The 16,628-nt window shown below is 39.1% G+C and overlaps 1 protein-coding gene across 1 annotated transcript in view; it reads left to right on the forward strand.

The window, feature by feature from the left end:
- Window positions 1-16,628, forward strand: part of sema3c (sema domain, immunoglobulin domain (Ig), short basic domain, secreted, (semaphorin) 3C) — an 84,693-nt gene that overhangs the window by 64,521 nt on the left and 3,544 nt on the right. The window contains exons 9-17 of the mRNA XM_059325728.1: window positions 64-178; window positions 716-785; window positions 3,527-3,671; window positions 4,742-4,964; window positions 7,875-7,963; window positions 9,341-9,382; window positions 9,627-9,784; window positions 11,924-11,991; window positions 13,599-13,729. Of these exons, the coding sequence (XP_059181711.1) occupies window positions 64-178; window positions 716-785; window positions 3,527-3,671; window positions 4,742-4,964; window positions 7,875-7,963; window positions 9,341-9,382; window positions 9,627-9,784; window positions 11,924-11,991; window positions 13,599-13,729 (1,041 nt within the window). The remainder of the gene's footprint in view (window positions 1-63; window positions 179-715; window positions 786-3,526; window positions 3,672-4,741; window positions 4,965-7,874; window positions 7,964-9,340; window positions 9,383-9,626; window positions 9,785-11,923; window positions 11,992-13,598; window positions 13,730-16,628) is intronic.

A 16,628-nucleotide genomic window follows, 5' to 3' on the forward strand; every position in this document is an offset into this window, starting at 1 on the left:
ATAAATCTACAGCGTATGTTTTGTGTTTTTTTCCAGTTGCTATGTGCAGCTTTGTGTCCACAGAGTGACATCGGGGGCCAGCGGAGCCTGGTCAACAAGTGGACCACCTTCCTGAAGGCCAGGATGGTTTGTTCGGTCCTGGAGGAAGACGGCACCGAAACTCACTTTGACGAACTGGGTGAGAGCCGGAACACTACTGTGGTGTTCTCACATGTTATATATTCCAGGCTCCGTCTTATTTTCATGCTCCGTGAAACAAGTTTAAAACAAACTCTGTGTTTTCGAAAAAACAAGACCATCCTAATTCCCGAAAGCTCACTATTTTAGTTCCAAGGTTTCCAGTGATTGCTTTCTCCATAAACAATCCGCGGTACTTCCTTTATTTGGTCTGGATTATGGCCGTAGGCCTTTATCAACTTTCATAACAATTTCTCTGTTGTTTTTGGTTACCTTGTGTTCGTTTATGGGCGTATTATTCCAGTCCTGCCTTAGCTTCAGCTCCGAAATCTACAAACACCGGCTCAAAGCATCTTAAACCTGTTTTTCCATTCAGTTCATCAGACCAGTCAATCTGTCAACATGACCAGTTATTAATTCATGCATTCCTTACTCTTTGGCATGCATACCTGCAGGATGAGACGTTATGGGATAAAGGGAATTTGTTGAAAGGATTACACATTCGCTTATGTGTGCACATGTGTGTTTTCTCTTTCAGAAAATGTATTTTTGCTGGAAACCGATCAGCCCAAGGGCCTGTTGGTGTTTGGAGTCTTCACGTCCACAAGGTAAGACCGACGGAGACGGAGCCAACTGTAACATTCCTGCAGGCCTCAGTGGTTATGTTAATCACCGGCTGGATATCAGCAGACAGGGGTCGTGCTTGTCAAAGGGCCCGTTGCATAGAGACGTCATGTGTCATGTTGCAGAACGGCTCACTCGGATGATGAACTATCAATTACAGCGAGCTGGTGGCTTCAACATGTGGCCTTCGTTTTCATGTTTCGCCCTTATGGTTGCAAGCAGCAATGCGTTATTTTGCTGAGTGTGTGATATATTTATAGTTCACTTTGATAGAGAGTATATATATTATGATATGTGTTGCTGGATAGATTGATAGTACACAGCAGGATTTTTGAGTGCAGAGAGAATTTCATTACTGCATTTTTTCGATTGGTGAAACCTGAGTCTTTTTCATCAGGTTTCAGGAGAAAACTGGAAAATATGGTCACCGTTGTCCTGTTTTAGATTGTTTAGGGGCTTTTTTGCCATTATTAGGTAGTGCAGTTGAAAATAGACAGGAAAGGGGGGAGAGGTAGGGGACAACATGCAGTAAAGGGCCTCAGGTTCGTAATCTAAATCAGGCCACTGTGGTAAACACTCAGCTTTAGTATATGGGATTGTATGCACCGCCCTACTAGGTTATCTGCTTGTTAGTGCTAATTTTAAGGTAATTTTCATGCCCAGCACCTATGTAAGTAGAAAATGTTGCAGCCATGGCTGTGTTGGTCTTAACATGAGGTGAGGTAAATGTTGTTGGCACAATCCTACTTTGAGGCAGCAGAAAGTGTTTGCACCTTTGACTAACAAAAATCCGGTCTAAAGTCAACGGTGCAGTATTTTTATTTCTGATAGTTACTCAGATAGAAAGATGTTCTTACATAAGTGGTTTACAACGCATGCACACTTGTCTGTCTGGACAGCATCGATCCTCCGCCTCCTCAGTTAAACAGGTTATCGGTGCATTTGCAGGCACGCTTTGCTTTTAAAGGGAACGAGAGATGACAGTCTGATTGATTTATTTCTTAAAAAACTCCCAAAACACAGACTAAATGCAACTCCTGTGCCCGTTGCACATTGCTACTGCTACTTTGCACTCAGATTATGAGCCACTCAACTCACAGCATGCACTTTTTTATATTTTAATCATGCTTTTATTTTAATTATCATGTATTTATTCCTGCCTTTATTTGATAGTAGGAACATCTTTGAAAGACACAGGAATGTGTGGGATGTGGATGATTACATGCAACAAAGATTTCCCAACAAAACCTGAAACATCCAAGTTACTTACTATATATAATCTTTAAAATATTAATATTTTACTGTTTTTTTGCTCTCCTTTTTGCCTGTGCGGACTATGTCACTCTTTATACTACATCGCTTGACTTAATTATGCATTTCAGTCCTGGCCCCCCGCTTAATCTTATATTTTTATATGTTTCAGTGTTTTCTCAACCCAACACGGAACACTGATTTTGAAAAGTTTTTTTCATTTGTCAGTGACGTTTCGATTTAAAATATATCCAATATATCCAATATATCATTATATATATTATATTATATATTATATCCATAAAAACCAAACTAAACAAATCATTGTACAGATCATGGTACCAAGAGTGAGAACTGAATTAGGTAAGAAAGCTTTTAGTTACACCGCCCCTTTATCATGGTTGATCACAATTGGTGAATTTAAATCGATTCTAAAGGATAAAGAAATAATTTCCCTTGGTCAGTGTGACTGCTCCTTATAAGTCTCTACTGAGGCTCTTTCACTGATGTTGTGATTTGTATTTAATTGTATTTAATTGTTTATATTAACTGTGTTTAAATGTTGTAACTTGTCACTTTTTATGCTGCTTTCTTGGCCAGGTCTCCCTTCGAAAAGAGATTTTTTAATCTCAACGAGACTTTTTACCTGGTTAAATAAAGGATATATATATATATACATATATATATACATATTAAATCACATAAAGATAGTAAATAATTAGCTTTATAAAGCCATAGTAACTACTTCTTCCTACTTCAGTGAATCCCACAACAGCCACATTTGAGAATATCTTTGAATTTCTCCTGCTATTAAACTTATCTTTTAAAACATTATGATCCCTGACATGAGAAATTAAGTAAAGAAACCACCTACGACCTAAACCTAAATTAAAAGTGGATAAACTGATTAAACGTCTCTCATTCAGTCAGCAGGGTTGCATGGCTAATTGAGAGGTTTAAAGGAAAGGTCACTTGATCCATGTGTTCTGATCTCTAATTGAGTTTGTCTGGTTAACTCGGAGTGACGCTGCCACAGGCCCTCGACCTGCTTCTTACCTCAGGATCACAGAAAGGTTACAGTAGAGTACCCAGAGCCAAAGCAAACAGTGAGGTCCTTGAGGTGTCTTACCTCCTTGTTATTCCTTTTCTCCACACTGTGATTCTTCCTCCTTCTGCACTTTGAACAACATGCTTCTGCTCCCCCCTTTTTCAACAAAGACTCTTTTATGTGTGAAGCAGTGTGGTTTTAAATGACTCAGCACAAACCGCATCAGATCAATGAGAGGGGAAATAGGTGAGCTCCCCACACTGGGGAGTGGCTTCGGCTTCAGCTTCCACCCAAGCTGCACTTTTAAAAAACAGAGATCTTAATAAACAACCGCAGAATATTTTAGCAGGGTTTGGTCTCGAGGTTGTGAGTGCAGCAGGCTCTTTCTGTTGTGTCTCATTGAAAGTATGCATCTCGTTTCCTCAGCTCCGTGTTTAAAGGCTCAGCGGTGTGTGTGTACAACATGGCTGACATCCTCACCGTCTTCAACGGGCCCTTCGCTCACAGAGACGGGCCCAACTTCCAGTGGGTGGCGTTCCAGGGCCGCATCCCTTACCCAAGACCTGGAACTGTGAGTTCATCTTCAGGCCATTCATTCATTCATTTATTTATCCAGTGCTTACATGGTTCTAAAACACAGCTTCACATAAAAGTTTCATCTTCACCACAACTCCCTGCACATTTCAGGCCAGAAAAAGGAGCAGGGGAAAGGAAATGAGCCTGTCAGGATTAGGGATGGGAATAATTTATCGATGATCGATTAATGGTCGTTAAAAATTTGGTCGATCACGAGGAATTTTTAATCAATTTGTGTATTTGTTAAACACGGCCGAGCGTTCGGTTCTGTGGCCATACGTCAATAAGCCAATGAACTGAGAATTAAGTTGTATATAGCTACGTTGCAATAACAATTATAAAACACACAGAAATTCAAGAGTATTAATTAGAGCACAACTAGCTTACTGTATCAAATCTTGTTAGCATGAATTACTAGGTTTAATTGGATCCAAAACTTATTTAAACACAAAACACACTTCAGTATGCAAGATTACTGCGAAAACTAACCTCATGCCTTATTGGAGGGTGCTAGAACATAAAACATTGAACTCCTTAATCTCACTTGAGTTAGTTTTATGATCGACAGGAAGTCTCTTTTTGTCCTTTCAAAATAAAAGAGTCCGTTATCAAAACAGGCTTTTCCATAGTACTGTATATATATATTTAACCTTTTATTTTTGCCTATGTATGCACGTTTTTATACATACTGGAGTATGTATAAAAACTTAGCGATTAATTGATTGTTAACGTTATAGAATCTCGAGTTGGCAGGTTTCTTCCAAATGCCCATCCCTAGTCAGGAGTAAATTTTATAACATAATCAAAAGAAAAGGAAGATTTTTTTCTGTATCTGCAAACATAATAAGCAGCAACATCTTTGGCATTTCACAAATTAATGTATGAAACATAAAAATAAATTAAATAACTGAGGTCCCAATATAGAGCCATGTGGGACTCCATATTTAATTAAAAAATATATTAATCAAAATCTATTAAAATCTAAATTTAGCTTAATTTTCAGCCATCTTTATGTATTACTGTCAAGTATCTTGTCAATAATGACCTCTTTTGGTCTTCCTGCAGTGTCCTGGTGGAGCCTTCACACCTGACATCCACACAACGAAGGAGTTCCCAGACGACGTGGTGACCTTCGTTAGAAACCATCCGGTCATGTTTAACCCCATCTACCCGGTGGGGAGGAGACCTCTGGTGGTTCGGACCAACGCTGACTACAAATACACATCAGTGGCAGTGGATCAGGTCATGGCTGCAGACGGCAACTACCAAGTACTTTTCCTTGGCACAGGTATGAATGTAGACCAGTCCTGTTGATTTTAGCAAAGTAAAACCATTTTTTGGGAATTTTGTATGTAGAGTAGTTTTAATGCAAAATGTTAGAAAGTGCTGTTGTCAGCCACTCAAATATGGATTTTTCCTGTTTTTTTTTTTCAGTTTTATATCATTATAATGAATATATTTGGGTTTTCGACTGACAACACATTTAAAGACATCACCTTGGACTTTGAGAGTCTGGAGCTTTTCACTGTTTTCTGACATTTTATAGACTAAACTATGATTTTTTTCATCAAGCAAAGAATCAGCAGATTGATAGATAATGAAAATAATAGTTTGTTGCAGCCCTAGACAGGACATTATATATTTTAATTCAATTTATGTCTTCAAAACTGTATTTTTTAACTGGGATTTTTTTTGCATATTAGGTCGAAATTATGATTTTTTTTCACACAAAGTGTGACTTTGCCATGCATAGCAAATTAGTTTGGCAAGTTCTAACAGAACGATCCCAACTTTGGTATGAGATAATTAGTAATAACTAACTATGGTTATGTTTTCTTTCAGTCCAAGTGAATCTAACCTTCCCTTTTGAGTATGAGAACCTGAATAATGCTGGATTTTTTTAGGCCAGTATTTGAAAGTGTAAAGAATCTGATGATATGTGAGCTATATTTTTTACATAAACAGACATTCTTAAAAGGGGTCGGTGTGTTAATTTGGTCAAATTCAAGGTCAAGGCTATCTTCTTTAGGATAAGGAATTTGCCTTGTAGTTAGCGTTTACATAAAAACAGAATACCAAATGACAAAATTAGCAACCCGTCCACACAGTAAACAATTGTGTCCAGTACAAGAGTGCAAAAGTGCAAGAAATGCAGCCACTAAGATGTCCAATGCTTACACGTCAGCTAATGTATACAATGAAACAGATTTGTGAGCTGATTATTAGCTGATATGGTTTAATTAATCTGGCTTAACCTGGTTAACCTGGACCTTAATATTGCAATCAGGCAATTAGAATCAAAACTATTTCCAGTTAAATGACAGAAAGCAGCAATAAAACAATATCTTCCTCTTATAAGTCGACAGTCAGGTGATTTATAAGTATATGATTGTTGAGTGGAGTCCAGCTGGAAATCAGATAACAGAGGGGAGAGTACACTGTGGGTGTGGTGGCTGATTTAAAAAACACAGACGTGACACGGCATTTATATCATGTCGCAAATAGGTCATAGACGATAAGAAAAGGTCCTTCAGGAGAGGACTTTCACCTCGTATAATTTCATTCTAATAAATCAGCTGAGAGAACCTGCGGGTCAGTTAATATCATTCCACCTCACATTTAAAAGTGCATTACATCACCTGGCAGGCAAAGAGTTTCACACTGATAATGAGATTAAATGTTCCAGAGAGCACAAGTGAAGAATATATGCTATCCCTTGTTTCTTGCGCTCACAACATGTTGGTTAAACGGGGACAGTATGTGTGCAAAATGATGCATTTGTGCTCTCCACTTGTGCACATGTTTGCATTCAGTAAAGCAGCTCTGGGACTCTCTCTCTCACAGCTGCTTGTGTTTATCAGCCAGCCCTCTCCATTCTGCCTCTCCTGCCTGGATTCTTGAAGAGAAGCCAGCGCTGTCTATCGAAAATGCTGCTTTGTCTCAAGGATGAGGGAGACGCTCTTATCGGACGTTTCCAGGAGCTGTTACTGTAACTCCTTCTCCCCCCTCCCCCCGCTCTGCTGCACTGACTCCCCGGGACAAAACAACCTTTATTAATGATGGTTGTGTTGCTTTTTGCCCTTTTCCTGGCCCTTGTTCTCCCCCTGCACCGGCTTAAGAGCTTCCATTTCCTCTCATGCCACTTTTGATTTTGCTTTGAATGCTGGCCGTGGCAATGATTACAAAGAGACACGAAATGACTACAAAGAGACAGAAAATAACAACAAAGAGACAGAAAAAATAATAACAAAGACACTCAAAACGACTACAAAGAGACACAAGATGACTACAAAGTGATTCAAAATGACTACAAAGACACTCAAATTTACTATAAAGAGAAACAAAATGATTACAAAGAGACCCAAAATGACTAAAAGGAGACCCAAAATTACTTCGAAGACATACAAAATGACTATAAAGAGACTCAAAATGACTACTAAGAGACTCAAGATGACTGCAAAGTGACTCAAATGACTACAAAGAGATACAAAATGAGTATAAAGAGACACAAAATGACTACAAAGAGACAAAATTATTACAACAACACTCAAAATGACTACAAAGAGACAAAATAACAACAAAGAGACACAAAATGACTACAAAGAGACACAAGATGACAACAAAGAGACACAAAGTTATTACAATGACACTCAAAATGACTACAAATAAACACAATGACTACAAAGAGACACAAAATGACTACAAAGAGACAAAATAACAGCAGACACTCAAAATGACTCCAAAGGGACATAAAGAGACACAAAATGACTACAAAGAAACACAAATTGACAAGAGCAAGACCTTCTTATCAGCGTTTCCAGCAGCAGTTACTGTAAGTCTTCTGCGTTAACTCCCGGAACAAAACAACCTTTATTAATGATGGTTGTGTTGCGTTTTGCCCTTTTCCTGGCCCTTGTTCTCCCCCTGCGCCGGCTTAAGAGCTTCCATTTCCACTCCTGCCACATTTGATTTTGTTTTCAATACTGGCCGTGGCTATCATGCCTAATTCAAAAGCAAACACTGGCAAAAGAAAACAGACTCAGAGTTTTTCTTTGCCATATTCTAGGTCTTTGTTTTGAGTGTGAGCACCAATATCTATTTCACACGGTTGTTTAATGCCTGTGTGTGTGTGTGTGTGTGTGTGTGTGTGTGTGTGTGTGTGGTTCCAACTCCTGACATGTCCGCTCTCTGCCCCCAGACAAAGGTACAGTACAGAAGGTGATTGTGCTGCCCAGCAACCAATCCCTGCACGAGGATCTGATCCTGGAGGAGCTGGAAGTGTTTAAGGTCAGCTGTCTGTTTTTCTACCCTTTCTTTCATTATACTCTTGCTTTCATCCCATTTCTTTCCCCAAAATCAAAGGCTGAGGGGGGGGGAGTAGGGCGCGCTTGGCCACAACACAAAGGCCAGGGGCAGACTGACAGAAGCAGGGTGGCACTCTGGAGATGGATGTTCTGCAGCAAGGAGTGATGGGAAACATGCAAGCACATTGCGAGAGTCTGGCTGCTGCCCCGGGTGAACCTTCACACATGTTGTTTTATCTGAGCTGAGATCACTAAACGTGTGATCGACCTGTGATCACACTTAAAGGCCTCGGCTGCTTTCATGTTCCAACACACCACCTGGACTGTAGCCGTCCTTCAATATGAAGGGATTTATCCTCAAGAGATTGGAATATATATTTGTTCAAGAAAGGTGCAGACATGTGGCGAGGAGTACCGACATGTAGCAGCCAGGAAGAGACTGAAAATGACCACAAAGAAACGTGAAATGACTACAGTGAGACACAAGAAGACAATAAGGAGATCCACAACAGCTGCAGAGACACAGAGACCAGAGTGAGACTCTCAACGGGGATGAAAAAGCAAAGAGACTACAAAGAGACACAAAATAATTAGCAAATGGACGCACAATGACTACAAAGAGACACAAAAAACTTCAAAGAGACTCAAAAAATGACTACAAAGAGACACATAATGACTACAAAGACACACAAAATGACTACAAAGAGACACAAAATAATTACAAATAGACAAAATGATTAAACAGGGACACAAAATGACAACAAAGAGACACAAAATGACTACAAAGAGATTCAAAATGACTACAAAGAGACACAAAATGATTACAAATAGACACAAAATGATTAAACAGGGACACAAATAAATCATAAACAGACATGGACTGCAAAGAGACACTAAACTAAATTAAACAAAGAGACTCAAAATGACTTTAAAAAAGGCACAAAACAACTACAAAGACAAACTGTGACAAAGACACAAAGCATGACAACAAAGAGAGACAAAGCAACTACAAAGAGATGCAAAACGACTACAAAATAGGGCAAAGCAACCACTGACAAAAATCACATGCAAAAAGATCAGAACAACTACGAAATTTACACGACCACAACCATACAAAGGAAATACAAAATGACCACATAGATGTTTAATGACCAAAACGAGACACAACAACAACTCTGAAGTCTGTGTGTCTTTTGCATCTCTGTGATCCTTGATGGCTTCTGTCTCTGCTATGACTTTTTTTAATTAAAGAAAGTCTGATACGACATGTTTTCCAATTTTTCCTTTGAGACTTTTATATAAATAATTGTCAGCAGCGTCTGAAAGTCCTAAACTCTCTCTCCTGTGTGCTATTTTTCAGAATCAAGCTCCTGTTACAAACTTGAGAATATCCTCGAAAAAGGTAAATGTCCTTCCAGCTTTGCTTACCTCACCAATTAAGTGCAGTTTTATTGTTTTAATATGTTATTCATCGTCTGTGGCTACCATGTAATGCACAGAGCAGAACTCCCCTGTGCACAATAAGCCTCCCAAAGGCAAGGAAATAATAAGCCATTATTGTTTCGGCGCTCTGCCTCATTTTCCTGTCAGCCGGCCACTTATTAAGACAAACAGGGCGGCTGACATTTGAACTGTTTACTCTACAGCAACAGCTGTACGTCAGCTCCGAGTTCGGGGTCTCGCAGGTCTCCTTGCACCGTTGTCACGCTTACGGCTCGGCTTGCGCTGACTGCTGCCTCGCCAGAGACCCCTACTGCGCCTGGGACGGACTCAGCTGCTCCCGCTTCTATCCCACCGGCAAAAGGTACACAAAGGTTTACAGTTTTGAGAGTTATAGCTGCGGTTTCTGAGCCAGTATCTTTATATTTCATGCAAAGAAGTATTGATAGTACACCGGGGAAACTATGAGCAAAAGCTTTCAAGCCTCAAAACTGTTTTTTTCTGTGTTTATAAGTGCTGACAGGTCGTGATTAGGGAGCCCATTCATGGACGCAGATATTCAAAACATTCACAAGTTTTAAATAAATATTAGCATAGTGCAGATTTTTGACAGTATTCCAGTTCAATTCCACTCACTTTTGCCCAATTTGCCATCAGAATATAGTGAGGATTCAGACATCCAATTCACACTCAAAGTAGTATTCAGTTATACAGCAAATTAGAGGAAATTAGAATCGATACAGCATAGTATTGCGATATTTTGCGTGACAATATTATATTGATTCATGACCACCAAGTATTGATATTTAGCGTAGTATTTTCACTGGGGTTTTTTGGTTTTTTTCGGAGGACATAGTGAGCTGACGTTTAGGAATATACTGGAGATACTGGTATCATATGAAACTAGAAGATCTAAGGAATCTATAGGCACCATGTACGTCAGGATATTGTGTCAGGAAGTTGCAAAGTTAGGCTGTTTTTTCAGGTTTCGTTCAAAAAATTTTAGAGCAGTGAAGCTTAAATTTGAGGAAAGTTTGATAAAATGCTGCAGTTGTTGTTGTCGATACATGTTTTATATCAGTTCAGTTCAGTTTGACTGTATACTTTGTTGGTCAGTCTGTGGGTTTGACTCTCATTGTGGAGAAATAAAAAGACTGAAGTGAGATGAACAGACTGAGAATTTTCTCTTATTTGACAAAATAATTCTTGATTTAATTCAATTTTGTGGACACAAAATGCAATTAAATCGCAATATATTGTATTGCAATACTCAACAACAAGTGGTGCATGAGGAGAACATGTTACTTCCTGTTGCCAGTGGAGGGCGCTGTGACTATGGGTCAATACTGACATGCAGGCGTGTTCAGGTCAAGACTCTCATCATGCATGAGAAATTTGGGGCTGATTGGATCATTATTGCATTATTAAGTTAGAGCAGCTTCCTGTCCATGGCGAGTACTGGAAATTCGCCGCCATGCCACGCCCATATACTCTAATAACGAACAGAACTGTAAATTACTTTTAATCAAGATGGTGCTGACCAAATTTGAAATCCGTCAGGTTAAAGCTCTAGGAGAAGTTTGTCAAAGTGCGGAGCCAAAACACCCATAAAGTGTCTTATTCAAGTCAAGATGACCGACTTCCTGTTGGGTTTAGGGTATGGGTCCAAGAGGGTTTTTTGTGCGTCTCCGGATGTTACACCTGCCTACCAAATTTTGTTTGTCTGCGTGAAAGCTCACCATTGGGTTCCATGCTACTGAGAAATTTTTGCCAGGCCCATTCACGAAACCCTAAAATATCAAAATTTTCATCAGACCTGATGCATGTGCAAAGTCTCCCAACTTTTTAAGTATGTTAAAGCTCCAAAAAAGCCAATTTATTTGCAGAAAAATCATAATAATTCCTACCATTCCAATATTGTCGTCGACAGCTCTTGCGGTTGCTGCTCGGGCCCTAAAAACAAAATCAATCATGTGGGCTACAGATGCAACAATATATCAAACAGGAACATAAAAGAGCTGCTCACTACTTGTGAGGTAAAAAAGATCACATGACTGGAACACTTCCATGTAAGTATGTCACTAATTCTGCTATTGTTGTTTCCATCCGTCCGTCTAGACATAACACAGACAATATGAGCGACACCTCGCCTCTAAACTGATCCCTCTCTGGTCTCTCTGAGGACCGGCTGCTTGTCTCTTGACATTCCAGTCAGTCGCAGGTCAAGTTTAGTTTGGGCACAGAACAAAAGCTCAGACCCTGTTTTTCTGTGGAAAATGTGTCTGAAATGTGTCAGCTGTTTACGTGCTCTTTTCCTCAAGCTGTTATATGTGAGTGTGCACTGCCGAGCGGAACAACACTCAGATTTTCCTCATATTGTTTTGGCACTGACAGCTCCTTCCACAGCTTCAGTATGACATGAATATGTGAGGAGGGAGGTTGTGTGTTTGTTCTGTATTTAGCTGGAGTGTATTTATACTCTATTATTTCTTCCTTTCTGTAGGAGAAGCAGACGGCAGGACATTATGCATGGAAATCCACTCACACAGTGTAGAGGATTCAATCTGAAAGGTAATAAAAGCTGCACTGATCAATATTTGTATATTAACAAAGGATCGAATGTAATGTGAAAGGCGTCACTGATAGGGGACGTCGCCACTGAAGGTTTTCAGGAAGTTATTTTTAGCTCTAAAAAAAACACACTTTATAATACCTGCCCAGCACCAGACAGCAGATATCTATGAATCACCTTATTTATATACACTAGCGCTCAAAAGTTTGGGGTCACCCAGAAAATAGCCACTTCTGGCTCCAAAATTCCAAGATGGAGGTGGTCACAATGTCAAACTCAAGGCTTCAAATAGTCATGATGGTTACATTAATTATTTTCATATAGTCCAGAAATATGGACAACTGTTTAGCCCATACAAATATATAAGGTGATAGAATATCAGTGCTGTGTTTGTCACTCCCCATACTCCATATATTGTGTGCCTTTTGTTTGCTTTACTATGTTTATTTAGAATAAATATCTTTTTGGAATATAAATGCTGTCCATATAATGTTGTACATTGTGAACGATATGTCAACCTCTTCTATGAAAATAATTTAAAATTCCTTCAACCACTACTAAATATAAATATGCTAATTTTATTATGATTATTAAGTTAATTATCAACCAGTGATCCAAATTGATAGTTTAGTAACTGATTTAGGTGAATTGGCTATATTTTTCTCTGTTTTACAGAGTGGTGCCCCAACTCGAGGTGACTTAGAATAAATTAAGTCATATAATTTATTATAATTAATTATAAAGGTTCATCCTTACATATTTGATATCTTTATGGGAGGGATAGCATTTATGATAACACCCTTTTTTTCTTTTTTTACATATTTGATGCCCCATGCATTTATTTATAAAAGAGGCATCCTAAATCCCCAATAAGTCAATCAAAAAAAAACAGCTTTAAATATTTATCTGAAATATGTATATGAGCATTTTTCATGTCAGACAAAGAAATTGACATGCTGTATTAACTAATTCTAAATAGTCGATTTTTTAAATGTCAAAATTGTCATTAATGCAAAATAATTGTAGTTGCTTACACCAAAGTTGTTGCTGCAACATCCTGTATGTTTTTGTGTCCCTGAACCAGATTGTTTGTGCAGGTTTGTGAGTCCAGCTCCTGCACATCATCCTTCACCCAGCAGCACTGGCAGGGTGCAGTTTAATGAGAGGAGAGGATGTGCTCCCCAGAGTGTCCCATTTCCACCAACAGTTTACATCTCTAAATTAAAACGAGCTCGGGGAATCAACCATATGGCCATTACCGCTAATTAGTCACAGGCCTGTCACACATCCAGCTGAGACGAAACCATTTAGGTGCGACAAAAAGACGACGTGGTGAAATGAGACGAAGCGGATGCATTGATGGTTGTTGTTGTTTCAGCGTGTAGAAACCGTAGAAGTCTGGGTGGAGTTTGGTTGTGCTGCAGGTGTCGGACTAAGCTTTGTGTCAACATTTCCCCCGCACAGTGGGGACTGGAGACAGATTCGAGTCCATCTGTGGAGTTTGTGTCTGTCAGCCAGTGACGTCTGACGTGCCTCCCTTGACTCTGTGTGTGTGTGCGTGTGCGCGTGTGTGTGTGCATGCGTGCGTGTGTGTGTGTGTGTGTAGCCTACAGAAACGCAGTGGAGATGACGCAGTACGGTGTGAAAAACAACACCACCTTCCTGGAGTGTCTTCCAAAGTCTCCTCAAGCCTCCATTCGCTGGCTCATTCACAGGGACAATGACAGGAGGAAAGAGGTCAGTTTGACATTTTAAGAGGGTTCAAAAGTTCAAATCTCACAGCCCTGGGGGGAAAAAAAAGCTGACTCAGGCTGTATCCCAAAGTCAAAGAGCCTTGGGTTGGGTCCTCTAGAACAGTAGCTCTCTTAACATGCATGTTGTCCGCGACCCCCGCTCACTGAACAGACTCTCACATGCACAGTTCAGATCACCCAAATAAGAAACAAAATGACCAAAAAATGAAACAAAATGACCAAATTAAGACACAAAAAGGCTAGGGTCCTTCCTATCACTGGTATAACACACAAATGGATCAGCCTTCTGAGTGCAGGTTGCATAATTGGACAGTCCTGCTTAAATGCAGCGCTGCAATTCCAAAACCAGTTCACGACAACGACAGAGGGAAAGAGGTCAGTTTGACATTTTAGAGAGGTCAAAAGTGCAAACATCACAGCCCTGGGGGAAAAAAAAGCTGACACAGTCTGAGATAAAACTGCTACAATTTCCCCTTTTTGCAGCCTCACATTTCTAAATATCACTTCAAACTATAAACACGTCACAGCAATCAAAAGAGCTCACACGCTAGATCAGGACTCGTATCGCCCGAGGAGCGACAGGGCAAACGTGGAGCATCATAATGAGCGTGATACACATCAAACATGATACGGACCTTGACTAATGACTGGATTCTCAGCGGGGAAACGTTTAACAAATATTTGACACCCCTTTAACCCCTTGAAAGGCTGTGAAAGATTAAATAAAGCTGGGCAAAGAGAGCGCCTGCATGAAAAATCTTTTATGGATTAAGCTCTCACCTCGGCCGAGTTGACTCAGAGTAATGGCCGTTTTATAGCCGTTTTCCCCCATGAGAGCAGAAGTTGGCCTTAAAATAAATCACTTTCGTTTTATGGTGTGTAATCACTGAAGTCCTTTCCAAACTAAAGCCTGGCTGATTTTAAAGTAGTCAGTGGGAAAAGTCTCTTTGTTATTTTAAATTGATGAGGACAAAGCTTCTTTCAGCACCTCCAGCTTCAACTTCGATGTTTCAACTGCCAGTTTTTTTTCCAGCACGCAAAATGTCTCCAGAAAGTGGGTCCTTTTTCTCCGGTTAAGTATGTCATTGTAAACTAGAAGAGAAACTGAAATAAGAGAGTCCATCGTGCCTTTTTCCGCTCAATATCAAGTGTTTCCTCCAGAAGGTATACCCTCATTTGGTGTTTTGATGATCGTGAACAGTAAAAAAATGTCTGACAGCAGGATTATTTGTGCATGACATTCTGGTGTAGATACCAGCTAAGTTTATTTTATTTTTCATCATTAACAATGGCTAAAATAGCTCACGGCTCAGTGAATTTCATCACAAACTCTTAACTCTAAGCCTTCTCCAGGAACCGTGTCCGGATGACTGCCTCTACTACAGCAGTATGAACCCAAAAATTAAAAAAATATCGCTGTAATCTTTTGCAATAAACAGATACAGATGATGCCGAAATAACTGCATCATGATGCCAATTTGTAAAGAGTCTGAATAAAAAAGACACATAATTACAAAAACGACATTAATATCTGAAGACACAAAATTACAGAATGGCCAGAAAATTACACAAAAATATGTAAAAATATATACCCAAAAACAACATAAAATTACCAAAAGAAACAACATAAAATGACAAAAAAAACAACATAAAATTACCAAAAAAGATGCAAAATTCCCCAAAATTACAAAAAAATAATAATGAAAGAGCAACAAAAGATATAAAATGACCAAGTAGCATTAATTTAGTTTAAGCGTTAACAGTTAATCTTTAGATACACCGGTCCTCGCTTCTCCACTGTCAAAATATGGTCTCTCCTGGTTTCAAAAAACAAAGATGATGACAAACTTGATGCTTCCAACGGGCCACAACCTTCGTCCTTTATTGATATTCAGTCAATGGTTCAGAGTCTCCTGCAGACTTTGGTTGTAACAGTGGCTATCTGAGTTACTGTTGAACCAGATGCAACTTCCAAGGTCAATATAAAAGACACAAAATATCCCAACGCTAATAAAAATAAAAATGAAAATAATAATTAATTTCATTTATGGGTGCCTTTCTGAACACGCAAGGTCACCTTACAAAATCAACAATAAAACACTCAGTCCATCAAACAAACAGTCATAAAAGCAGGCAATAAACCTACATACAAATACTAATAAAACTACGTTATAATACTGATAATAACAAAGAGAAATGAGGGGTAATTTACAGGTGCATCTCAATACATTAGAATATGATAGAAAAGTAAATTTCCAGTAGTTCAAGTCAAATAGCCCCAACCAAGTATTGAGTCTTATAGATGGACATACTTTTCAGAGGCCAACATTTTAAACCATATTAAACATACTTTTTGAAATTGGTCTTTGGTAATATTATTTTTTTTGAGACACTGAATTTGAGGTCTTCATTAAATGTAAGCCATAATCATTATAATTAGAAGAAATTAAATAAACTAGTGCAGTGCCCGTAGCAAGTATGTATTCGTAAAGTGGGAGATTAAGTAGATTTTTCAATTATGGCCAAATGAGCTTGTGTGTGAAAGTGGGATGTACAATGAGGTGTAATACTCTTGCATTGTGTTAATATACGAAGTGTATATTGGGTAATGCATGGATGTACATTGAGATATAAACGTCTGCAACTCCATAAAACACTTACTTTTCATAAAGTACGCACACCATCCAGCACATACACATTGAACATTGATATTTGCTGGAAACTATTCAAATATTATTGGAAAATCGAACCTTGTAGCCCATTTTAAAACTCCTAAAGATAGGTAGGCTAAATCGACTTACAGATGATATAAGTCAGGGTGTAAATCCAGAGTGAATTGTGTTACTGACCAGGTGTAGGCCGATCACTCAATGGGGCGGAGC

The sequence above is a fragment of the Centropristis striata genome, chromosome 22 (genome assembly GCF_030273125.1).
Source record: "Centropristis striata isolate RG_2023a ecotype Rhode Island chromosome 22, C.striata_1.0, whole genome shotgun sequence".
Taxonomy (NCBI): Eukaryota; Metazoa; Chordata; class Actinopteri; order Perciformes; family Serranidae; genus Centropristis; species Centropristis striata.